The 26,698-nt window shown below is 42.2% G+C and overlaps 1 protein-coding gene across 1 annotated transcript; it reads left to right on the forward strand.

Annotated features, from left to right (window-relative positions):
• The first annotated feature begins 3,347 nt into the window (after nucleotides 1-3,347).
• Vnn1 (vanin 1) lies at nucleotides 3,348-24,505 on the forward strand. Its single transcript, XM_052751187.1, has 7 exons — nucleotides 3,348-3,753; nucleotides 5,917-6,047; nucleotides 13,074-13,266; nucleotides 14,454-14,745; nucleotides 15,966-16,324; nucleotides 19,151-19,321; nucleotides 20,274-24,505. Exons 1-7 carry the CDS (start codon nucleotides 3,541-3,543, stop codon nucleotides 20,451-20,453), a joined length of 1,539 nt encoding a protein of 512 aa, XP_052607147.1. The 5' UTR covers nucleotides 3,348-3,540; the 3' UTR covers nucleotides 20,454-24,505.
• Nucleotides 24,506-26,698: the final 2,193 nt, after the last annotated feature.

Genomic DNA, 26,698 nt, shown 5'->3' on the forward strand with positions numbered 1-26,698 from the left:
ACACTTATACATGCAGGCAAAACACCATTGTACAGTTGTACAGAAGGAGAAGAAAAGAAGAAGAAGAAGGAGGAGGAGGAGGAGGAGGAGGAGGAGGAGAAATGTATTTCATCCTTGTAGGTCAGTCTGGTGAAGCCTGGAAGTTTCTACCAAGGCTCTGCATTTATAGTCTTTTTGCTAGAGACAGTCTCTGTGAACAGAGGAGCTATGTGTGTGGAGCAGCTTAGCAGGCTGTGGGAGACCTGATCACTGGGATATCACAGACATTGGGGATCTGAAAACCCAGTAGAGGAGTTGAATAGAAGCTGCTGGCAGATCTCGAATTCAGGTCTGGTTCATGACTCCCAAGAACTTCAGTGTTGCCTTTGACGTCTGATTATGTTATAGGCCAGGAATGTCAGATTGATACACTGGGACACACAGGGCTGTGGGAAGCATTCTCTGGTCCTGTGGTGCAGCTTCAACCTTTCACAAAGTCTCTCCTCAATCTGCTTGGCTTTCTAAAAGCCCCCATTCATTTTCCTTCTGTGGCTCCCTGAGACAAGAACCAGGGAGAGGAGGCAGAGACTAGCACTTCCTCCTGTCAGAGGTTACAGGAGCTGGAGTTGTTTGCCCTTCTCCAGGTGGATTAGAATCTAGTGAAACACTTTTCCTTGAAAGTTTTTGTTTTGTTTTGGAAACAGGGTCTTCTTATGTAGCCCTGGCTGCTGTGGAACTCACTATGTAGAGTAGGCTGGCCTGGAACTCAGAGATCTACCTGCCTCTGCCTCGCAAGTGCTGTACCACCACACTTGACCTTTTATTAGGAGAATAAAAGTGGAAGGTTCTGGGCCTTTTGGAAGATGAGCTCACAACACATTCCTCTTCTCAGCTCCTTCTCGCAGGAAGCACTAGGGGATTTTGATCCGTCTGTTGTGAAAACTTGGTAGGGCTCCTGGAGACAGAACTCACACTGACAAAAGGATGAGACCCCTCCACTCCCTGCAGAATTTTCTCTCTCAAGAGAGTCCGCACCACACTTTTGTCTATTGACCCACCACAGGCAGTGTTGTTCCTGAAGGACTGGCTCCAGCATCAGGCTCTGCTCCTAAAAGCTTTTGTTTTCTTTGCCTTTCTCTCCAATTCAGAGGGCTACAGACTGTTCTGTGACCTAATTCTCAAGGCGTTCCTGATGAATCAGTTTTTTTTTCTTTCTTTCTCTTGTGGTGATCCTTGCACACCGTCATACATTTTGAACAGACACCTCAGTGGGAGATTCTTTTTAAAATATTTTGAGCCAGATGTGGTGGTGCTCACCTTTGATCACAGCACTTGGGAGGTAGAGGCAGGTGGATCTCCCTGAATTCCAGGCCAGCCAAAGCTTGCTACATGGTGACACCTGCTTTAAAAAAAAAAAAAAAAAGTAAATATTTTGAACTTTAGTGGGTCTCAGAATGACTCTTTGGTAACTCATTCTGGTTGCAACTTTTACCTCAGAGTGCCCATTCACAAACTGTTACGTAACAACTACTTGCAATACTTGTACTGTCTTCCACCTCCTGCCGGCTCTCAGGACCTCTCAGGAGGAGTGGTCATGGCTATAGCAGGTACTTGCCATTTTTCTTCTCTCCTCGCAAAATATATAGGTCCCTACCCACTTGGCCAGGGAAACCCCACAGGAGGCCAACACTAGTCTGACTGAACTGGGACTTAACTGTGTGACTGAAAGTCAAGTGGTCACATGGAGATGGCTTAATAACTTCAAAATTGTCAAGCTAGGGACTCTTTGTGCTACTTAGACAGGCTGACATTCTACAATGTAGGAGTTCCAAAAAGTCCTGTGTTAAAATCCAGTTCCTCAGGATGTGATGTTCTATTTAGAAGCAGGGTTTAAGATGTCATTAGTTCAGACAAGGTCATACTGGAATGGAGTAGGCACATCTACTATCTTACAAAAAGAAGAAATTTCGATGCACACATGCTTACCACACATGCTCGGGAAGAAGACAGTCATGTCCAGGCCAAGGAGAGACAGGAGCATGTCCCTTCTCATGGCCTTGAGTAGAGGTCAACCTTGCTACCAGGAGACAATACACCTGTGTTATTCACACCGCTCAGTTTGTGGTATGTTGCCAGGTGGCAGTCCTAGGTAACGTACACATGATCCCTTGTTCCTCACATGTTATCTGAGAGAGAAGGTCTTTTGTTCTCTCAGTATAATGTGAGGGTGCAATGTTTCCTTTCTTTCTTTCTTTCTTTCTTTCTTTCTTTCTTTCTTTCTTTCTTTCTTTCTTTCTTTCTTTCTTGTTTTTGTAGACAGAGTTGCACCATGTAGCTCTGTCTTTACTGGAACTCACTTTGTAGACCAGCCTGGTCTTGAACTCTCTGAGATATACCTACCTCTGCCTACTGAGTGCTGAGATTAAAGGTGTGTGTCACTACACTTGGCTTGACAATGTGTTCTTTACCTTTACCCCCAAACAACAAATTGAAGACAATTGTATTTGAGATTCAAGAAAACCCCATGGCAGGCAAACTGTAAATCCCAGAAGCTGCCCAGAGGAGGAAGAGTCAAAGCTAGGTTGTTTGAGTTAGGCTTGGAGGTTGGCCACAAGTTGAGCAAGCAGTTTTGGCTCTGGCCAGCATCTGAAAGAGAGAGCAGAAAGAAGAAGGAAAGGAAGAAAGAAAGAAAGAGAGAAAGAAAGGAAAGGAAGGAAGAAAGAAAGGTGGAGGGGAGAGAGAGAGAGATGGGGAGAGAGAGAGAGAGACAGAGAGAGAGACAGAGAGAGAGACAGAGAGAGAGACAGAGAGAGAGACAGAGAGAGACAGAGAGAAAAGAAAGCCACACCTTTTTCAGTCAGAAAGACAAGCTTGGTGAACAGAACTTCCAGGTGGCTTTGGAGCAACTGCCCTAGGGGACAGGCACTCAGCACTTTATTTCTTGAAGGCACGGTTATTCTTTCTGTCTCTTTAGCTTGGTTTAAAGTGAATCCGCCTTCCTGAGGGGTGGTCCTTTGGCTAGGTGATGGACACACCCAGTTGGATTAACTCTTAGGTCCTGGGTTGCTTGGAATGTTAGGTATCCACCCAGTCAAAGAAATAGCTTTCCCTAACAGGCTTCCACTGAACTCTGATCAAAGCTTCTGTGACATCCCCCTCTGAAGGGATTATCCTAAAGTTATTTTGGAGACGGACTGAAATTGAAAGATGGATATAACCCACGTTTACCCTGCAAATTCAGATACAGTTCCAAAGCTTTTCACCGAAAGGGACTAACCACAGGGACTGGAGCTCCAGTCCCAGCCACCCTCACGTGTGACTTCCAGGCAATGGGTGGGGCTCGCTTAGAAGAAGATAAGTAACCGCGGTTCCCTTCTGGCGTTCCTGACTAGAGAACCAAGGACATGTCTGGAACTGTTGCTTTCAGGGACAAAGTTTTCTCACAGTTAACCTTTTAAGTTTATTTTGAAGATTCCAAGGTCTGGGAAACACGTGACCCGTGCTTTCTTTACATAAATAGCAAGCCACGCTTTGGTTTCTCAGCAGTCTTTGGACTTCAGCATGAGTGCGTCTCGGTGGCTGGCTTGTGCTGCGTTTTCTGTCTTCTGTGTCTTAAAAATCAGCTCTCTGGACACTTTTGTTGCAGCTGTTTACGAGCATGCCGTGATCCTGCCTAGTAACACCCTCTTACCCGTGTCTCCCAGCGAGGCACTGGCATTAATGAATCAGAATCTGGATCTTCTGGAAGGAGCGATCGTATCAGCAGCAAAGCAGGTATGGGCGCCCATCTCTCCGGAGTGCCAAGCCCTGAGAAGGATGGGGCCAGGGGAGGGGTGGGGGTGGTTCTCAGGGACCCGGGTTGTTGTCAGAGTCAGTTACGCTTACAATATTGGCATAGGAAGATGCTTTGTTTTATTAGATTCCTTTCACCTCAAAATTATTAAATGCACCATTACATACCCCTAACAAAGGGAGGGAGCAAAGTTTGAAAATAACATTTTGCTCATTTTTTAAGCAGGACTTTGAGAAACTGGCCATATATTGAACATTTTTTTGTTTTCATTTTCTGCTAAACATGGAGGGTAAAGTATAACCAGGATTGGGACCCCAGTTGCTATTCTTTATTTTATGTGTGTGAGTGTTTTTGCCTGAGTGTACCTGTGTTTACCAGGTGTGTACCTGGTCCCCACAGAGGGTGGAAGAAGGCATTGGATCTTCTGGAACTAGAGTTCCAGGCAGTTTTGAGCAGCCATGTAGGTGCTGGGACTTGAACCTAGGTCCTCTGGAAGGGCAGCCGGTGTTCTTAGCCTTGAACCCTCTCTCTAGCCACGCCCCCTCCAGTTGCTATTTTAGACTATACCAGCTTCAGTACGTCTTTGTGCTCTGCTTTGTAGGGTTCAGATAAGTTTACAATCTGACAAGATCTGGCGAGTTCAGAGTGTATGGCCACAGAGTTGCAGCTTACAGTCTGAAATAATTAAACCAGTTACAAACCCCGAACACTAAGTAACATAGTCACCCATTCATTTTAATTTCACTATCAAAGTGTCTGTCAATGTCACTGAGTTGGGTGAAATGTGAAGTTTAAAGCAAACTTTACAATATAAGTGTGGTTTAGCTGGACAGGTTTAAGTAAGATAATCATAGGTCAGTTCTAGACCAGGGACATGTGAAGTACGACAACAGTAATAAATACAAACATGTCAGTGTGCTGGGTGTCTTGGCACATGCTTTTAATCCCAGTGCCTAGAAAGCAGAGAAAGTAGATCCCCACAAGTCTCAGGTCAACCAGGGCTATGTACACAGTGAGACCCAATCAATTTTTATATATATTAAAATTTAAAAGATTATTACATGTTCATATTGTATTTCACCCTTAGTCCAACTGTTTCTTTAAAGGCCGTGGCAACCTTTAAGGTGCCTCTCCGATCCACCTTAGCAAGGGAGAGCCTTGCTGACCTGCGCGTATGAGGTTCTCCCTCCTAAGGAGCAGGAATCACATTTGTGGGTGCTGCGGAGGAGAATCCTGAGGCAAAAACAGGGATTGGGTTATGAATCAATCCAGATTCAGCCAGGCACAACTGACCAAAATTTGAAGAGAGCTTGATGGGGGGGGGGGGGCGGGAAGAAATAGGTTTATAATTAATGGGAGCAGGGTGTTACAGAGCTGTGAATGGCTTAGACAGCTGTTAGTGGCCATTAAAAAAAAAGTCACCAATGTGATAATGGCAGGTGTAGAAAATTAAAGCGCTTGGGAAAATCAGATGTATACTTGTAATCTGAGTGCTTGGGAGGTGGAGGCAGGAGGCTCGGGAGTTTAAGGTTATTCTAAACTATACAGTGAGTTTGAGGGCCAGGCTGGGCTACATGAGATCCTGTCTCAAAACAAAACAAACAAACAAAAAAGTTTGGAAAAAGCAAAATAGAGAAAACAGAAGAATAAGATTAAAAGTGCCCAAATGGTTATTTGACTCTCTCTGACTCCCCCCCACCTCTCTCTCTGAGATGGCATCTCTCTATGTAGTTCTGGCTGTGTTGGAACTCTCTATGTAGTATAGGCTGGCCTCCACTGCTTGAGTTCCTCTGCCACGCCCAGCTTGCTGCTCCATTTCCAGTTCTCACAGCAGCCCACCTCTGATTGTTTGCCTGTTTGAGAAATATTTTATTTATTTATTTATCTATCTATTTATTTATTCATTTATTTATTCATTCATTCATTCATTCATTCATCCATTTATTTATTTATTTATTTATTTGGTTTTTTTGAGACAGGGTTATTCTGTGTAGCTTTAGAGCCTGTCCTGGAACTCACTCTGTAGCCCAGGCTGGCCTCGAACTTACAAAGATCCGCCTGCTTCTGCCTCCCAGAGTGCTGGGATTAAAGGCATGTGCCACCACCTCCCAGCGAGAAATATTTTAACTCTCCGTTTCTAACAGGGTGCACACATTATTGTGACTCCAGAAGACGGTATATATGGTATGCGTTTCACCAGGGATACTATCTACCCATACTTAGAGGATATCCCAGACCCTCAAGTGAACTGGATCCCCTGTGATAATGCAAACAGGTGAAGAAAACAGTCTACGGAAGGGAGCGGGTTGGGGGAGATCTAGGGGGGAGTTGTAGGGAGGGGGGAGGGTAGATATGATCAGATTTTACTATATACATATAAGAAATTCTCAAGCCAGGCAGCGGGGGGGGGGGGGGGGGGGGGGGCACACACCTTTAATCCCAACACTCGTGAGGCAGAGCCAGGCAGATCTCTGTGAGTTCGAGGCCAGCCTGGTGTACAGAGTGAGTTCCAGGAAAGGCGCAAAGCTACACAGAGAAACCCTGTCTCAAAAAACCAAAAAAACCAAACCAAACCAAACCAAAACAAAAAAAAAGAAATTCTCAAATAAACACACACAAAAAATGAAAAATTCAACTATGAACCTCTACTTGCTTTACCTGGAAAAGGGTGTTGAAAACATGAACAGGTCCTGTGTAGTCAGCTTGCTGCTGCTGTCTATCACAAAATAGCTGAGACAACCAACTTCAAAGGAGACCCAGTTTCAGAGGTTTTAATCGATGGTCATGTGGCCCAGTTTCTTTAGGCCTATGGTAACATGCATCATGGTGGCAAGGCGTGGCAGAGCAGTTAATTCACTTCAGGGTAGTCAGAAAGAAAAAAAAAAGAGGAAGGGGCCAGGGTTCTAATACCTATTCATCAATACACCCCAATGACACACCTTTCTTCTCTTAGTTTTAACCTCTTAAAAGTTTCACCATCGCCGGGCGGTGGTGGCGCACGCCTTTAATCTCAGCACTCGGGAGGCAGAGGCAGGCGGATCTCTGTGAGTTCGAGGCCAGCCTGGTCTACAAAGCGAGTTCCAGGAAAGTCGCAAAACTACACAGAGAAACCCTGTCTCGAAAAACCAAAAAAAAAAAAAAAAAAAAAAAAAAAAAAAGTTTCACCATCTTTAAGTACTCCCTTGGACTGGGGACCAAGCCTTCAACACGGACCCACAATCAGCCAAGTTTGGTTTAATTTTCATCTCCTGTGAATATATTTATCAGGAAAATGAACATAAGTTATGAGATCACCAGTCAATGCTCTAATGTTTATTTCTATTTCCTAGTACCAAAGGGAATCACATCCAGTCTGGAGGGATGATAGCCGATAACTTGCTTAAGGTCTTAGAGGCAGTTAGCAGGAGGAACAAGACCCAAGATGTTAGCATGCCCACATTTGCCTTTCCTCTTCAGAATCAGCTATTTTTCTCATTGCTCCAGCAAAATATCCAGTAAGGAGCAATTTCAGGAAGGAAGGAGTAGCTTATTCTGTATCGCAGTCTGAGTGGGTACAGTCTATTATGGCAGGAAAGACCCCATGGTAAGGAGGATGAGGCCGTGGCCACATTGCACCTGCAGCCAGGAAGCAGAGAGTGATGAATGCTCCTATTCAGCTAGTTTTCTTCTTTTTCTTCTTCTTCTTGTTCTTCTTGTTCTTGTTCTTCTTCTTCTTGTTCTTCTTCTTCTTGTTCTTCTTTTCCTCCTTCTCCTCCTCCTTTTTCCCCTTCTTCTTCCTCCTCCTCCTTCTCCTTTTCTCCTCCTTCTCTTCTTCTTTTCTTTTCTTTTTTTTTTTGAGGCAGGGTCTCATTGTGTAATCTTGGCTGGTCTAGAGTATGCTATATACTCAGAGACCCACCTGCCACTGCCTCTTAAGTGTTGGGATTCAAAGTGAGGACCACCCCAGCTATCTGAGCTGTGTTTCTTGGAGGTATCATATAGATGGGTCTCCTAGTATTTAATTTAAATTGCTGGTCTATGTCTTTCAGAGAGTTTAGATCATCACCATTCAGAATTATTACTCAAAGATATGAATTCATTACTCTCTTATTTTTCTTTTCTTTTTCTTTTTCTTTTCTTTCTTTCTTTCTTTTTTTTTTTTTTTTGAGACAGGGTTTCTCTGCATAGCTTTGCGCCTTTCCTGGATCTCGCTCTGTAGACCAGGCTGGCCTCGAACTCAAAGATCCACCTGGCTCTGCCTCCCGAGTGCTGGGATTAAAGGTGTGCGCTACCATCACCCGGTTTACTGTCTTATTTTTCTTGTTAAAATGTTTGATACTTTCCACTTTTCCTAATCCTCCTTTGCTTATATACTGTTCTAGTGTGGTTTATTCTTCACTGTAAATTCATATGCATGCTTATTTTGCTTCAGTGTGTAAAATTCCTTCAAATGTCTACTTTAGGGCTGCCTTAATGGCTATGACTTCCTTTCAGCTTGGATATCATGGCAAGGTTTTGTTTCTCTTTCAATTATGAAGCTACGGCTTTGCTAGATATAGTACTCAGGGTTGACAGTTAATTTTCTTTCAAAACTTGAAGTTCATTGCTCCATGCTTTTTTGGTTTTTGGTTTTTGGTGTGTGTGTGTGTGTGTGTGTGTGTGTGTGTGTGTGTGTGTGTGTGTGTGTGTGTTTAATTTTTAGAAATCTACCATTATTCTGATAGATTTGTCTTTACACATGACTTGCTACTTCTCTATGGCTTTCCAAATGTTTTCTTTGTTCCCTATATTTAGTATGTTAACTATACTATTACATAGAGAAGCTCTCTTCTTGTCTTCTGTGTTTGGCATATACATTTGGGTGGCCATCTCTTTCCCTGGCTTTAGGAACTTTACTGCTATGATTAAAAAAAAAATTAAAGATTTATTTATTTTATGTGCGTGAGTATTGCCTTCCCATATATATGTGTACCACATGCCTGTCAGCTGCCTGGGAAGGTCAGAAGAAGCATAGGGTGCCCTAGAATTGTAGTTATGGATGGTTGTGAGCTACCATGGAGGTGCTAGGAACTGAACCCAGGTCCTTTACATGCAATAAGTAGTACTCTTAACCACTGAGCCATCTTTCTAGCTCCTCAGTCATGATTTTATAAATATACTTTTAATACCCTTAACATGTATTTTTATTCCTTTTGTGCCCATGCATAAATTTGGCCTTTTAATGTGTTCTGCTTGTATTTTCTTATTTTTGATTTGTTCGTCTGGGTGTCTTAAGCCATCCTCCTGTCTTCAAGCCTTGATATTCTGTCTTCCACTTGATTCAGTCTGCTGCTAGGGCTTTCATATCCTCCTCTTTTTTTTTTTTTTTGGTTTTTCGAGACAGGGTTTCTCTGTGTAGCTTTGCGCCTTTCCTGGAACTCGCTTTGGAGACCAGGCTGGCCTCGAACTCACAGAGATCCGCCTGGCTCTGCCTCCCGAGTGCTGGGATTAAAGGCGTGCGCCACCACCGCCCGGCTCATATCCTCCTCTTTTATATCTTGTAGTGCCTTCTTTATTTCATTTAGCTATCCATAATCTCTGTCTTCCGATCAGGAGTCTATGTCCTCTTGAATTCTGTTCTCTGATGTCATTTAGGAGTCTGTTGCTTTAATCCTCTCCAACGTCCTTATAATCATGCCCTATATTCATTGTCCGGTCTTTCTCTTTGGAGGCCATTTCTGTGGGGTTGGTGATTTTCAGGAGTCATATTCCTTGGCTTTTCATGCATCCTGTATTTTCCATTTGACATCTGTGCAACTGGGATTAAGTTGTTGGATTAAAAATCAAACAAAACAAAATAAACACAAACTCTCCCTTATTGATTCAATTGAAGTGTTTGTAGAATCCAAGAGTGACCGATTGTAGTAGGGTTGAGGTGCCAGACCTCCCCTCTGGCCTGGGGTTAGGGTGTATGGTTTCTTTCTTTCCTGCTTCCTTCTTCCTTCCTTCCTTCCTTCCTTCCTTCCTTCCTTCCTTCCTTCCTTCCTTCCTTCCTTCCTTCTTTCTCCCTCCCTCCCCTTTCTTTCTTTCTTTCTTTCTTTCTTTCTTTCTTTCTTTCTTTCTTTCTTTCTTTCTTTCTTTCTTTCTTTCTTTCCTTCTTTCTTTCTTTCTCTCTCTCTCTTTCTCCCTCCCTCCCTCCCTCCCTCCCTCTCTCTCATTCTCTCTCTCTCTCTCTCTCTTTCTTTCTGTCTCTGTCTCTGTCTCTGTCTCTCTCTCTCAATATTTTGGTTTTTCAAGACAGGATTTTTCTGTATAGCCCTGGCTGTCTTAGAACTTACTCTGTAGACCAGCCTAGCCTCAAACTCAGAGATGAGCCTGCCTCTGCCTCCTAAGTACTGGGATCAAGGGCCTGTGCTCTCACTGCCCAGTGGGTGTGCGGTTTAATGCCTAAACCTTCAGCCTCTATGCTCAGGGCACCAGGCACATTTCCCAACACTACTCCAAGAGTGGATTATCAACCCCAGAAACAACCTCAACTGAAGGCAAGGTCTGCTTTGGAACTAGAATTTTTTCTCTTATCTGAGCTCAGGGTACCTGCAATTACCATCATCTAGGTATGCCTACCCCACTGAATTTCAGTTTATATGATTCTCTTCTCCAGATACCATCTCTCAGTGGGGAACTGGGTTTTGGAGTTTGGATACGTGTGTTTTCTACTTTTCCAATCAATTGGCTGATTGTAGAATTTCTCTCAGGTCTGCTGTTTCCTTGCCCTACCATAATTTGTTGAGTCTCAGACAGTGAGTATTATTTTCTCAGTGTCTGCTTTCACAGTTTGTTGGTGTATCATTCAAAATTTTCGGCTTTGGCTTCTGATCATCTTATTTTCCATCTGTTTGTTAGAGTAGGGGATAGAGAGGGTTTTCATTCACTGCTTTTGGTCAGTGTTTTAGGGTACAGTCTTATTTTCTTGATACATCTAACATTCTTTAAGGTCTCACTGTGTACCTCTGGCTGGTCTGGAACTTGCTGGAATTTGTAGCAGGCTGTCCTCAAACTCCCAGAGATCTGCAGCCACTTATAAAATAACCACTCATAGGCTTAATATCATTTACCAGCTATGTGGCCTATGGCAGGCTTCTTGCTAGCTAGCTCTCATAGTTTAACTCAACCCATAACTATTAATCTATGTATAGCCATTACATGTTGCTCCTAGGATGGCAGTCTGGCATCTTTTCCACTCTGCCTTTCTCTTTCCTGTCTCTCCCTTTGGATTTCCTGCCTGCCTCTAAGCTGCCTTGCCGTAGGTCAAAGCAGCTTATTTATTAACCAATGGCAACAACATATATTCACAGCATATAGAAAGACCCCCAACCCCCAGCACTTGTCCTCCCATATTTCTCAACTTTTTGTTTGTTTGTTTTTGAGATTGGGTAGCCCTGGCTCTGGATCTCATTATATAGACCAGGCTGGCTTTGAACTCAGAGAGATCTGACTGCCTCTGCCTCCCCAGTGCTGGAATTAAAGTTGTATGCCACCATACCTGTCTAAACTATCTATCTATCTATCTATCTATCTATCTATCTATCTATCTATCTATCTATGTATCTGTGTATCTATCTGAGACAGGGTTTCTCTTTGTAGCCCTGGCTGTCTGGATCCCACTCTATAGAACGGCCTCGAACTCTGCCTCCAGGTGCTGGGATTATAGTCATGCACCACCTCTGGGCCAGTCAACCTTCAACCTTTTTTTTAAAAGACAGAATTTCATGAGTTCTGAAGTGGCTCTGAGTTTATTATGTGGCTGAGAATGACCTTGAACTTCTGTCTCCTGCCTTGACTGTCCTAGCGCAGGAATCACAGGAATTAAAACGTATGTCACCATACCCAGTGTATTCCGTGCTGGGGATAGAATCCTGTATTTCAATCATGCTAGGCAAGCACTCTACCAATTGAGATACATCCCTAATCCATCTCTCTGTCTCTGTCTGTCTGTCTCTCTCTGTCTTCCTCTCTCTCTGTCTGTCTCTCTTTATCTCTCTTTCTTTCTCAAGGCAAATTGAAACTTTTCAGACTTATGGGGACAAGAGAGTGCAGCTTGCCCTACTCTGACATTTTCAGGAACAGTATTTCTGTACTTGCTCTCCAATTTGTAATAACTACTATAACTGCTGATTCAGGAATTAAAGACATATCACCACACCTAGTGCCATTTTCTTATATTTGCTGTTTCTCTGTTGTCATATGTTTCTTTGTTGGTGGTTAAATATTTCAACCTTAAGATTCTTATTTCCCCCAAGGTTTGCTGTAATTCCTCTTCAAAATGGGGGAGGGAGGTGGTCTCTTATACCCTGGTAGTCAATTCTACCAGCAAGAGCAAGTTTTTAAATAGTGGAGCATGTGTACAAAAATTACTTTCTCTTTGTCTGTGTCTCCGTGTTCAGAAGCAGGAATTTAGACAAGGACCTTGATATTTAGCGTCCAGAGTCCTTGTTACCCAGTTTGCTTCCCAAGCTGTCTGCAAACTGCACCAAGAGAGGACAGCTTCCTGCTGCAAGGCTAGGGATGGGAGATGGACAGCCACTGCTAATTAGAAATGAACTGATGACATTAACTACCATTTATCTTCTGGGCCTTTGAACGTGTTGACTATAGAATTCCAAAAAGTTAGGACAGATTCTGTCTAGGTAGGGAGTCAGATTCCAGAGTGTTCTCTGTTCTGCTATCTTTCCAGCATTCTCCTGGTTCTAAGTTTTGGTTCAGGCATAGTGCTTCTTCTGTTAGGCCTGGTTTCATCAACAGGATGTGGAAGGTTTTGCTTTATAATATCCAGGGTATGCTGCAGACATTTTAAAATGAATATACCGCTGGGGGTGGTGGTGCATGCCTTTAATCCCATCCCTTGGGAGGCAGAGGCAGGCAGATTTCTGTGAGTTCGAGGCCAGCCTGGTCTACAGAGTGAGTTCCAAGAAAGGCTCCAAAGCTACACAGAGAAACCCTGTCTCAAAAAAAACAAAAACAAAAACAAAAAACAAAAAACCAAACCAAAAAACAAAACCAGAAAAAAATGAATATACCACTGCATGTATAGATTAGATACATATTATGATACATTATAGATTTGATACATATTATGATTCAAAAGTATATATGACTGGACTCTTAACCCTAGAATATTTTTCTACTGCTAAATTCCCACTATTGGTGTCCTTTAAGTCTCTTGTTTTAATCCCTTTTTTCCCCCACCCATTAGTTGAAATCATTGTATATACCAAGCCATAGATTTTTGTTAAAAGCTAATCCAGAGTTTTTAAAACATTCTCTCCCAATGGACATATACCAGATTTGGCTACACCCCGGTACAGGAAAGACTCAGCTGCTTGGCCAAGAACAATTCGATCTATGTCGTGGCCAACATGGGAGACAAGAAGCCGTGCAACACTAGCGACCCTCGGTGTCCTCCTGACGGCCGTTTCCAGTACAACACCGACGTGGTGTTCGATTCCCTGGGCAAACTGGTTGCGCGATACCATAAGGTAATATTAATTGATTGGTTTATTAAGGGACTACGGAATAAAAGTGAGGAGAACAATTATTATTTACAACAATAAACCGCCTTTAGAGGGTGAGTAGTGACAGTTCAGAAAGTAAGCAGTATTTAGATGTAAACAGTTCCTGCAAGGAGACCCAAGGCATCCCCAGTGCACTCAGCAACCTAGTTGGTTTTTTTTTTTTTTTTTTACTCTTTGGGGCCCCACCACCCAGCTCTAAAATAAATACACAGAGATTTATTCTTACTTATGAATGCCTAGCCTTAGTTTGGCTTCTTTCTAGCCAGCTTTTCTAACTTAAATTATCCCGTTTCTTTTTAGCTATGTTTTGCCTCTGGGCTTTTTAACCTTTCTTTATGTATCTTTCTTTCCTTCTTACTCCGTGGCTTGCTGTGTGGCTATGTGGCTGACTCCTGGCATCCTCCTCTTCTTTTCCTTTTCCTGCTCCTAGCTCTCTTCTCTATCGAGCCTAATTTCTTCTCCTATTTCTTCTCTCTGCCTGCCAGTCCTGCCTATCCTTTCTCTGCCCAGCTATTGGCCGTTCAGCTCTTTATGAGACCAATCAGGTATCTTAGACAGGCAAAGTAACACAGCTTCACAGAGTTAAACAAATGCAACATAAAAGAATGCAATGCATCTTTGCATCATTAAGCAAATATTCCATAGCATAAACAAATGTAACACATCTTAAACTAATGTTTCACAACAGGTGAGAGTCACCTGGAGCTATCTTCATTGAGCTATACTCTGTCATCTTTTGGGTTTTGACTTTAAAAACTCTCCTGAGGTAATGAGTCAAAGGTGAATTAAAAGGGCCTTATGGGACAGATTTAGCTCTGAGGAAGGAGTGAAGTTCCTTGTACATAGTGAGGTGTTTTGTCAATGGTTGTCTGTTTCACTGTTACTTTGTGAGATTGAAGACCATCTGTACAGACAAATGCACCCATATACACCATCTATACAGACAAGTGCACCAATATACATCTATAATGTGAAGGGAGTTGCTGGCTCCATTCTATTGGAGTGGCTCTGATTTTCTAAGGCACCAGTCTTCCATAGAGACTGGTCACAGACGAAATGTGCACTGTTGAATGAACACATTTTTACGTGTAGAGTAGCGTCCTGGGAAGCTTCCTAGAATTTTATTGCTCTGCATTGTTTGTTTATTACAGCAAAACCTTTTCATGGGTGAAGAACAATTCAATGCACCCGTGGAGCCTGAGTTTGTGACTTTCAACACCCCGTTTGGAAAGTTTGGCATCTTCACATGCTTCGATATACTCTTCCATGATCCTGCTATCACCCTGGTGACAGAGTACCAGGTGGACACTATACTGTTCCCAACCGCCTGGATGGATGTTCTGCCGCATCTGGCAGCCATTGAATTCCACTCAGCTTGGGCTATGGGAATGGGGGTCAATTTCCTTGCAGCCAATATACATCATCCCTCAAAAAGAATGACAGGTAGGTAATATGTGGTCTTTAAACTTTAGTTGCCTTTAATCCCAGCACTCGGGAGGCAGAGCCAGGCAGATCTCTGTGAGTTCGAGGCCAGCCTGGGCTACCAAGTGAGTCCCAGGAAAGGCGCAAAGCTACACAGAGAAACCCTGTCTCGAAAAACCAAAAAAAAAAAAAAAAAAGAGCATTAAAAAAAATAGTTTGTACATCTTTTGTTTTTCAACTCCTATTTTTTTTAAAGCTAATATAGTCTATCTTTTTTTTATAGAAAGTACTTATTAAAGATTTATTTATTCATTGTATATGTAGGTATTCACCATGTCCATGCAGCAGATGTGTGTATTACCCTTGGAGGCCATCAGATCCCCTGGAACTGGAGTTACAAACAGTTGTGTGCCACCATATGCGTTCTGGGAATTGAACCCTGGTCCTGTGGAAGGGCAGTCAGTGCCCTAACCACTGAGCAATCTCTCCAGCCTAACTCCTAATTTTGAATATTAAGTTGGTGATATGCTGTCCATTCAATTTTTATTGAAATGTAGCTGGGTATGGTGGTACACAGCTGTAATCTGGGACTAAGGCTGGAAAATCCTGAGTTCACAGCTAGCATGGACTATATTGAGAGACCCCCATCTTAAGACAAACAAAACCAACAACAACAAAAACCCCAAAGGAAATAAAATTATAAACACCAAAATAAAACATACCTCCAGTCGGGTGGTGGTGGTGCCCGCCTTTAATCCCAGCACTTGGGAGGCAGAGGCAGGCCTCTGTGAGTTCGAGGCCAGCCTGGGCTACAGAGTTCCAGGACAGGCTCCAAAGCTACACAGAGAAACCCTGTCTTGAAAAACCACAAAAAAACAAAACAAAACAAAACAAAACAAAACCCAAAACAACAACAACAAAAAACATACCTCCATTTGGCATATTTATTTAATATTATTCATCTTGAATATTTATTTAATATTATTCAACTTGAATTTATTTAATATTATTCAGTGTGCACCCTTTTCTTCTTTTCAAAACTAGTTTATGTGAACATCTTCTTTTTAAATGTCTTTACTGTCATGTTCCATGTATGGATTTCCTCTTGTCTTTGTTCCTGGTCAGCATATATTACAGAAATTAGTGAAATGTATTGCTTAGAGGGGGTAGAATGATGAATCTTCGATAGAAGTGGCAAACACAAAATCTCCTTATTTTCCTGTTTCCAACTTTATTTGCAGGAAGTGGCATCTACGCCCCGGATTCTCCAAGGGCCTTTCACTACGACAGGAAAACTGAGGAGGGAAAACTCCTTCTCTCACAGCTGGATTCCCACCCACGTCACTCTGCGGTGAACTGGACTTCTTACGCCAGCAGTATAGAAGCACCCTCAACAGGAAACCAGGAATTTCAGAGCATTGCTTTCTTCGATGAGTTTACCTTTGTGGAGCTCAAAGGAATCACAGGAAATTACACCGTTTGCCAGAACGATCTCTGCTGTCATCTAAGCTACCAGATGTCTGAGAAGCGAGCTGATGAAGTTTATGCCCTGGGGGCATTTGATGGGTTGCACACCGTGGAAGGGGAGTATTATCTGCAGGTAATGTCAGTGTCAGAAAAGTCTCTATCTAGATCAAATGCACACAGCTGGGAAAAACTGGGCGTCAGATAATCAATGGAAGATTGTTTTTAGTATGGTATAAATACATCTCGCTTCAGAAAAAAATACATCTCATTTCAGGAATATTTTAGTTACGGTTCCTACTACTGGGATGAAACATCATTATCAAAAGCAAGTTGAGAAGTGTCTTGGGTACTGCTCTACTGCTGTGAAGACACTCCAAGGCAACGCTTACAAAAGAAAGCCTTTAATTGGGTCTTGCATATAGTTTCTGAGGTTTAGCCCATTATCATCATGGCTGGGAGAGTTTCGGCAGGAGTTCAGTCATGGTGCTGGAGAAGTAGCTAAGAGTTCTACATCCAGATTTGCAGGCAGCAGGAAGAGAGAGACACTGGGCCTGGTTTGGGTTTTTGAAACCTCAAAGCCCTCCCTCAGTGACACACTTCCTCCAAAAAAAGAAATGCCACATCTCCTTCCTAATCCTTTCAAATAGTGTCACTCCCTGGTGACCAAGCATTTAAATCCGTGGGCCTATGGGGGCCATTCTTATTCAAACCACCACAAGGAGGAAAAGTTTATTTTGCTTATACTTCCACATCAGTGTTCATCATCTAAAGAAGTCCAGGTTGGAACCTGGAGAGAGGAGCTGATGCAGGGGCAGCGGAGAAGTGGCAACATTAATTTTAAAATTATTCAAATCACAGATAAAGGATAATGTAGTACTTAGGATACATATCCTGCACAGACAAGTTTAGGCATTTTCTGTATGCTCATCCATGCCTGTCTTTCTTTATAAAGAACTTAACACCAAGTATGCACTGAGTGATTAGTATAGATGGAGTTGCCCCTAAGATTGTTTCCAGAGTGGTTTTACTGTTGAGATGTAGGCATCTCCCAGGCCTTAGCAGGAAGGGTGCAGGTATTTCCCAGGCCTTAGCAGAAAGGGTGCAGGCATCTCCCAGCCCTTACAGCATGCTCAGATACAGTCTATGCTTTGATTCCTTGGTCTAGCTTTCAGCCTATCTCACTCAAAGTATTGCAGTGCTCTCCTAATAGGGCTGCTTGTTGATAGTTTCTGCTCTATCTAATCTATTCCTTGTACTATTACAGAATAAATTACAGTGCTTTTTCTGATTATATGATCTCCTTGCTGAAAAATTCCTCACTAAACTAGTAATTGACAAATCAAATGCATGAATATCGGAGACCCAGAAAGTCTTGTTATATGGTCCCTATAGCCTCTACTTACACATGCTCCGGGATTCTGTATATTGAGATGTTTCTAGCATTTACCCCAAATTTCCAGCATCTATAAGATCTCTACACATTTATAATTTTTTTTTTTTTTTTTTTGGTTTTTTGAGACAGGGTTTCTCTGTGTAGCTTTGTGCCTTTCCTGGAACTCACTTGGTAGCCCAGGCTGGCCTCGAACTCACAGAGATCCGCCTGGCTCTGCCTCCCGAGTGCTGGGATTAAAGGCGTACGCCACCACCGCCCGGCAAAATTTTATTCCTTTATCAATGGTGGCTCCCACCTGCTCACCTTTCATAGCACTTTTCAGTTGTTATCTTTGCCATAAAGGTTGCTCGCCACAACTGCGGGACCTCTGCCACTTCTCAGCTAGGTTATTAACCTCATTTATACGTTCCAGAACATCCTCTGTTTGGCTTCATCAAAGTCACAACATGCTACATTTATTCACACACTTGAGACTGACAGTCCTGAAATGCTAGAACTGTGCCTACTGGGTGACATTTTGTTTACTCTATAAACATTGCAGCCACGCCTGTTCATCTCCACAAACATTTGAGTACTAAGTATTTACTAGATGCATAACAGTGTTGATGATGTAAAAGTGAGTGTCAACCATCCACTTGAGAAATATAGTGTCTAGTGGAGTAGAAAGCCATGTGAGTACATAGCTCCTCAGGGGCTGACATGTGATAGTGTGTAGTGTGTCCATTTGCCTGGAAGAGTTTCAAGTTCCTGAACTTAATCTAATTTGCAGATCCAGGGAAATTTCTAGAGCTGCTGCTTGTGAGAAGAATGGGAGTATGGAGGTATCCTTCATAGACCTAAATATCTACGGTCGATACCTTTGGCAGTGCATTACAGGAAGCATTGAGGCCTAATATAATTAAGTACATTGGTTGTTCAGCAAAATAAGCCAGATAACTCTGATGAGGAAGAAACATTTTACCAGCTAAAGATGCAGAAGCAGTTTTCTAGAACAGGGCATTTCAACTGACTTTCTTTTCATTTTCCCTCCTCCCTCTCTCCCCCTTCTCTTTCTTTCTTTCTTTCTTTTTCTTTCTTTCTTTCTTTCTTTCTTTCTTTCTTTCTTTCTTTCTTTCTTTCTTTCTTTCTTTCTTTCTTTCTTTCTTTCTTTCTTTCCTTTCTTCCTTCTTTCCTTCCTTCCTTCCTTCCTTCCTTCCTTCCTTCCTTCCTTCCTTTCCCTTCCTTTTATGATTGTTATAAAAATGGGTTCCTATTATGTGTCCCTGACTATGTAGTTCAGATTAGTCGTGAACACACGGTTCTGCCTCAGTCTCCAGAGAGCTAAGATTACAGGCATATGTCACCATATCTACCCTATCTGATGACTTCAATTTGTAAAAAAGTAGATAGCTTTAAATTGCGTGAACGAAAACATCTTCACACAGCTTTAAGGTATAATTAACAAGTGAACATATCATGGCATACATCATTGCACTCCTGATACATAGCTACATTGTAGGATGACTAGATGAAGCTAATTACACATTCATCTTGACTCGGACATCTCCGTTTTCATTTCTCGTCTAGATTTGTACTCTGCTAAAATGTAAAACCACCAATTTACGCACCTGTGGTAGTTCAGTGGACACAGCTTCCACCAGGTTTGAAATGTTCTCCCTCAGTGGCACTTTTGGAACCCAGTATGTCTTCCCCGAGGTGTTGCTGAGTGAAGTCAAGCTTGCTCCTGGGGAGTTTCAGGTAACAATCTTTGATTGATGTAGCCAATTAATTTAGGAGAAGAGGAGGCATTTTGACATCAAATCTTAACCCAAATTCTTCCAAATATAAATATCCCCATTTGAAAAGGGTAACATTGTCTTGGAGGATCAGGAAAGACTCTGAGTAGACTGGATTTCTTACATGAAGATTAATATAACCTGCATGTCCTTTTTGCCCCTAAAAAGAAAGAAAGAAAGCTCATTGAGGGCACTCTATGGAGGAGGCTGGGCTGTTCAAGGTCTGTTGAGTAGGAAGAAGATTCAATGATAGTTGACAGGACCCATCTCAATAGAGAGAAGCCCCTTAGGATCTCGGGTTAGTGATGGCCTAGGGCTTAATGCCCAGTAAGATTACTGGAATAAAGGAGGGAGGGAAAAGCTAAAAGAGAGAGAATTCAACAGTGGTTGTTCGCAAGAAGAAAAAACCTCCAAAGCCCAGAACTAACGGCTTGCTTCATAACCCAGTATGTCCTCGCAGCCACATTCTTCCCTGACTGTGCAGGTCTCACTTACAGCCTCCTCTCCTCCCGAGAGTGATTGCAGGGAGGGTGTACTGTGGGAGGCCAGGGGCTGTGGGGAGCCCATGACAGTAAGAGACGCAGTCCAAACCCCACCTTGGCCCACTGTTTCTATTTGCCCTGTCTTCATGGGTCTGGAAGGGCGGGACTAGAAACGACTACCTCCTGTTTTACATGCTAATTCCTGGCGTGTTTCCTCAGACAAGTACATGGTCAGGAATCAGTTTTACGCATCAAGTAATAAGTGAACTGGTGTCAGTTCACACTTCAAATTTTCTTACACCCTGCAACGTTTTAAATATTTGAAGAACAAAGTCGGGCCATCAATTTAAGCTATTTCTTTTATTTATTAAAAGTTCGGTGGGATTTTTGTAGCTTCAATAGACCTTGTCTACTTTCCCATGTTTTGATCAGGTGTCAAGTGATGGGCGTTTGTTTAGCCTGAAGCCGACATCTGGACCTGTTTTGACAGTCACTCTGTTTGGGAGGTTGTACGAGAAGGACTGGACTTCGAATGCTTCCTCAGACCTCATAACACACTCGCTGATGATAATAATGCTGATTGTAACACCTATTATACATTACTTATGTTAATAGAATCTTTACATTTTCTATTTTATTTGGAATAATTTAAAATTGGTGGATGAAGAAAAGATCTGTTTGCCAGCGATGGCCTCTGGTGTAAGTAAATAAAGTGCCTTTTTCTTTAGAGAGGTATGTGCACCCCAGATACATTGCAGGAAAATTAATAGAACTTTGGACATTGGTCTGTCTTGGAACTCAGCTGTTGGATCAAGTGAATCACATGTGTTTTATTCAGAAGACATAAAAATGACAGTTAAAAGGCATGTCAAAATATCAAAACATATATTTACAAGAGGTTTGAATCTATTGCCACCTCATTATGACAGACACCTTATTCAGTTAAACTTAAGATTTCCAGTGAGTTTGTTCATTTGTGCTGCTAAGTATTTATCTAAACAATACATTTCCATTCTCTTATGGGCCAAATCCTGTCCCTTTAATTGTAATTATTATTATTATTAATATTTTCATATTTTGAGATAGGGTTTCTCTGTGTAGCCTTGACTGTCCTGGAACTCACTCTGTAGACCAGGCTGGCCTCAGACTCACAGAGATCCACTTGCTTCTGTCTCCCAAGTGCTGGGATTAAAGGTGTGTGACACTACTGCCCTGCAGTCCCTTTAATTCTTAAATTCAAATCTCAATTCCCATGGCCTCAGAGTGTGACTATTTGAGGAAATGGCGTACTTAAAAGAGGTAGCAGGAAGTCGTTAGCATGGACTTTAATCCAATATGGCTAATGTCCTTGGAAGAGATTTAGGACGACAAGCATGGCATGAAGTCTGTGGGAACACAGAAAAAGATGCCCATCTACAACAAGGAAAGGGGCCACAAGAGAAAGCGAACCTGTTGACGTGTTGAACTTCCAGGCCCCCAGAATCATGGGACAACATTTCTCTTTAAGTGCTCCAGTCTTTAGCTCTCCATTACAGAAGTTCAAACAAACAAGAACAAGCCCAACCAAGTTCGCTCCTTGGCCCCATTTTCAAATCTAAAGGTTTGAACAAAATGGCTTACTTAGTAAGAGTGTCAAGCAAGGCCCTCTCCCCAAGACTCCAGCAGACGCCCAGAGAAGGTGGTTCATGCATTGACAGTATAGTCACCAGATCATTGAACAGCTTTCTAGAACTAGGAAACCAGAAACTCCCATTTTTGAAAATCTGTTTAATATAACACTAAATGTTCTCTTTTGTAACAGCAAAATATTTAGATATTATACCACTTAGTAAGAAAAGGGCAACTTTTAAATTAAAAATAAAATCTCTGAATGGAGGATGACCTATACAGCACTATTGTATTATCGGTATTTTCTAGTACAAAATGTGCTTCTGAAAAAGAGAGCAGGAACTCATAGCAGCGATCCAGTATGGTATTGCTCTGTGTGTGTGTGTGTGTGTGTGTGTGTGTGTGTGTGTGTGTGTGTGTGAGAGAGAGAGAGAGAGAGAGAGAGAGAGAGAGAGAGAGAGAGAGAGAATATGTGTACAATATGCAAGAGAATATACGTGTGTGCCTGCTCTTGTTTTTGAGTATGGGTATATGTGTGTAGAGGTCATAGGACAACCTTGGGTTGTCATTCTTACCTTCCACCTTGTTTGAGACAGTGTTATGCTGGTAATTCATTGTTGGTATGCAAGGCTGGCTAGCCACCAAGAGACTCTCCCGTCTCCACCCCCATCTAGCCAGAGGAGAACTGGTATTACCGCACACATGATACAGTGTCTGGATTTTATGTGGATTCTGGAATTCTGAATATAGGTCATCAGACTCGCATAGCAGGTGCTTTATCCTCTGAGCCATCTCCCCTCCTGAAAGATACTGATTTCTTGCTCAATGGTGATTAATGCCATGTCTCAACTGCATCTTTACCTTTATAAGAGAGACAAGTTACATTCCTCATCATTAGTTTCATAGCTAGGGTATGAGAGAAGGCAGACTAAAGGCTAAGGAGAAAGTACATGATTAATATTGACATACGCATATGTCCTGGAATAAAGATCAAAGTGAGTTGAGCATGTCTGCTGATGTGTCACAGAGAATAAAATCTCGAGATACTGAGAAAAAAAAATCTTAACATGAAGAACAGAAATGTCTCAGGTCTGAAAGATAAGTTTACAATGATAAAAAATCAACGATCAAGAGTGAACAGAGTGAGCCTGCATATGTGTGTGTGTGTGTGTGTGTGTGTGTGTGTGTGTGTCTGTCTGTCTGTCCAGTGCGCATGTGCATGCTTAAGTGCAGGTCAGAGATCAGTGTTAAGTTATCATCTTCAATCATTTCCCACCTTGTTTTTTGAGACAAGCTATCCTTTAGCAAGCAGCTTGCTGAGTCGGTTAGCCTGGCTGGATGGCAAGCCTTGGGGTTTTGCCTGTCTGCCTCTTCAGCGGTGGGATTATAGGCATGCGCCACCATGCCTGGCTTTTCATGTGAGTATAGTGCACCTGAGCTCAGGTGCTCATACTTAAGCAGCAAGCTGTTCACTGACAGAGCCATTTCCCCAACGGTAAGAGTGCATTCTTTTCATTTTGTTTTGAAGTTGCTCTTTCTGGTGAAAGGACCGCAGAGCTAGCAAACACTCTTATCATCTAGAACAGCTATTTAGATGTCAATGTGTTCTGCAAACTTTGACACCCTGCCAAAGCAAAGAGGGTCCACCTGTCACTATGGTGGTAATTTACGTGATAAACAGTTAATGTTTTGGCAAGTGCATTGTAGACATGTTAATTGGATAAACTTTAAACTGAGTTGTGGAAATATTAGTATCACCGATTATGGTGTTAATTTAATGAAATTTGTGGTAAACCAGCTGACTTCATTCTATATATAGTAAAATTTTATCTTGTTTTACCAAAACAATTAAATGAGGGTTTATTTGCCGTTACAATGTGAGTGAAAATAAATAACGAGCCTGCTGTTATGTGTACTCAGTGCTAGGAAAGTAGATATTGTAAAGATTAATTATAAAAACATTGTAGTAAGAAAATAAAACCTGATAGCCTAGAATTGGCTTCCCAAGCATACATGTAATTTAACAGAAAGATGTAAAAAATTGCCTTCAGAGATTGCAACTAATATATACAATACTTTTAGTGATGAGGATAATTTTAAGTATTTGGAAATGCTTGAAAACTATAATTACCATTTTTATCTCATCTGCCATTAACTTCTCCTTAAGAAGACTTTCCTACTCAAACACAGAAACCCCTACCTGGACAATGGGAAGAGAGTGAGAGACCTTGGAACACTCAGTCATAAAAGGAGATGTCGCCATCAAATTCCTCCTCTCGGGTCTCAAGGAACTCTGAAGAAGAAGAGGAGACAAGAGATTGTAAGAGCCAGAGGGCATGGCAGACAACAACAAAAAGCAAGGCCTTCGAAACACAGCAGGACCAATATACATGAGCTCACAGAGACTGAGGCAGCATGCAAAGGGCCCGCAGAGGTCTGTACCAAATGGGATCACAGTGCTGAGGGGAAGTGAACACAATTCCCCTTCCCTAACCCGGAAGCTATCTCCAATTGACAACTACTTGCAAAGGAAAAATTAGTTTTCTCCAAGGGAGTCCAAACCACACTTAAGTGCAGGCCCCAAGCCCAGCAGTAGATGGCCAACAAAATGTGAACTCAGTGGTATTTTTGGAGGGGTTTTGTCTCATAATGCTTTGTCTGGACATTTTTTTTTTAAACCTTACAGCTTTTTTTTTCTTATATATATTATGGTTTCTGACTTTGTGCTTTCATGGGATTTCTGTTTGTGCTTGTGGGAGGGTGGAGGGATTCTCCTACTCACCTACCCATAGATGGCTGTGGAGTCAAGTTCTTGTGCATGCAGTAATATTTGTTTCTTTATTCAGGCATTTGGAGGATCTGGGAGAAAAAAAAAAACTATAGAAAAAGTTGAATCTTTTATTTGATATTTTTCTTCCAAATTCTAGATGGTGGCTAGGAGTTGGAAATTGGAAATCAGACAAATCCAGAACAAAATTCCTTTACTGATCCGTTGTAATAATTTATCAGAGTCTTGGTTCTTTGCTTTGTAAATAAATGGTGAGATTATTTAAAGTTTTGGGAATACACCTGGGACTTCATGTTCTCAGCTCAGGAATGAGTAGAGGGTCAACAAAAGCACTTCATGGTTCTCTTCTCTGTGTCTCCAGTTTCCCACAATTCCTCCTCCTCTCCTGGCTTGTCCCCTCCCCCTTCCCGCTCCTTCTCTGTATTGTTAATGGCTGCAGCTGCCCAGGCTGTTGCTGCCACAGGCAGTCTGCCCATGCTCAGCCTTCAGAGTTTCTAAGACGCAAGGAAGAGATGTGAATGACACACTGTGGGAAACTCACCCTCTTGGGAGTTTCTTTCAACCTTTTCCAACCCACAGAGATTAAAAAAAAAAAAAAAAAATGTAAAATGGCTGCTTCTGCTCCTACCGAGTCACTTCATTTTGGGCTTTTGGAGTCAAGAAACCCAACTTAAAACCCCAGGCTTCCGAAATCTGTGGAAGTCTGCCCTCTGCAGGTCCGTATGAACCAAACAACTGTATTAGAGTCTGCTAGGGTAAATCCACCTTCCAGCTGAATGTGGATGTTCATGTCTGCAATTCCAGAATCCAGGAAGTGGAGGGAGGAAGAAGGCTTCAGGGTTATCCTTGGCTAATGAATTCAAGGCCAGCCTGGGCTATATGAGACACTGTCTCAAGCAGACACACAAAGAAACAACAAAATGACAACAAAAAGAGATTAATGGCCAAGGTGCAGCTTCTTATTTGTTTTGAGACAGTTTTACTATGCAGCCCAGGCCAGCTTTGAACTCAACATCCTCCTACCTCCAGCTTCTCAAGTGCTGAGGTAACAGGTGTACACTACCACACACAGCCTCAAGGTGTAATTTCTTTGGGATGGTGCAGAAAGAGGTAACACATCGTCTAAGATAAATAGGCAAGCAGAGTGCCATGTTAAGACATTTCTTCTTCTTGAGACAGGGTTTCTCTGTGTTAATAGCTCTGGCTGTCTTGGAACTCACTTTGTCAACTCAGCTGGCCTCGAACTTACAGACACCCACCTGCCTCTGCCTCCTGAGTGCTCAGATTAAAGGTGCGTGCCACCACTGCCCGACTGTTCTTCTTTTTAAAGTTATTTAGTTTTATGTATTTGTTTTGCCTGCATGTATGTTTGTGTACTGCATGCATGCCTGGTGTCTGTGGAGGCCAGAAGCCCCTGGAATTGGAATTGCAGATGATTGTGAGCTGCCAGGAAGATGCTGGGAACCAAATGCTGGTCTTCTGCAAGAGCAGTACATGCTCTTAATGGCTGGACCATCTCTTTGACATGCTACTCTATTTATGATGGCCAAAGAATTGACAGACAATACTCTAAAACCCCACCCTGGAATGTTCATGGAAAGTCTCTGACTCAGTAGCATCATGATGACTTTAGTCAGCTAATCTATTTCCTGAAAGGAGTTTTAGGAGATTTATAAGATCTGCCAACATTTGGTACATCTCTGGGGCTCTGAATTGAATACACACACACACACATACACATTATCTTCATGTATTTCAGCCTCCATGTTATGAATATCCCGTAGATATTACTAAGTCATTAACAAATTCCAGGGGCTGTGTTAGGCTCTGTACATATAAAGATTACACACATGCTAAGATATTTAGACATAAATGCTCTAGACATACAATTAGATATAATTGCTTATAATGTAATATTTTGGCTCCAGTTGAGGAAGCCACATAAATATCTAAAGAGTGAATGAACTTGAGGGCTCCACGTATTTTTCACGGTTAGGCCCAAATGCAAAGAGCATGGCTGTAAGGTTCTGTACCTAAATATTCTAGTAATCAAAATGGTTAGTTATGTTGAACTGCATGACAGCTCAATCTTTAAGGAAGTATGCCGTTTATTATGATTGGTCAAGAAGCAGATAGACTGCATCATTGCCTTAAGTAGCAGGTCTGTTTCTTTTAGTCTATAACCCAAGTCGAAAAGCCCATTTTTTTTCTAGTCCCTCCACTGGGGACTGAACTCACCAGGGATGACTGATACCTACCTGGACGGTTCTAGTCATTTCTACAAGTGGAAGAGATAAAATGACAACACAAACGTGCAATTTAGAGCTAGTTTGTCTTTGATTCCTGGACTTCTACTTAATGATGAAGTCAATTTCTAAGTTGCTGTGAGTGCCAGTCTCATAAAATGTGAATAATGCCTCCAGAACCTCAGGACTGGCATAAAGATAAAGGTGACTCTACA

The sequence above is a fragment of the Peromyscus californicus genome, unplaced genomic scaffold (assembly GCF_007827085.1).
Source record: "Peromyscus californicus insignis strain IS unplaced genomic scaffold, ASM782708v3 Scaffold_22__1_contigs__length_63687245, whole genome shotgun sequence".
NCBI classification, from domain to species: domain Eukaryota; kingdom Metazoa; phylum Chordata; class Mammalia; order Rodentia; family Cricetidae; genus Peromyscus; species Peromyscus californicus.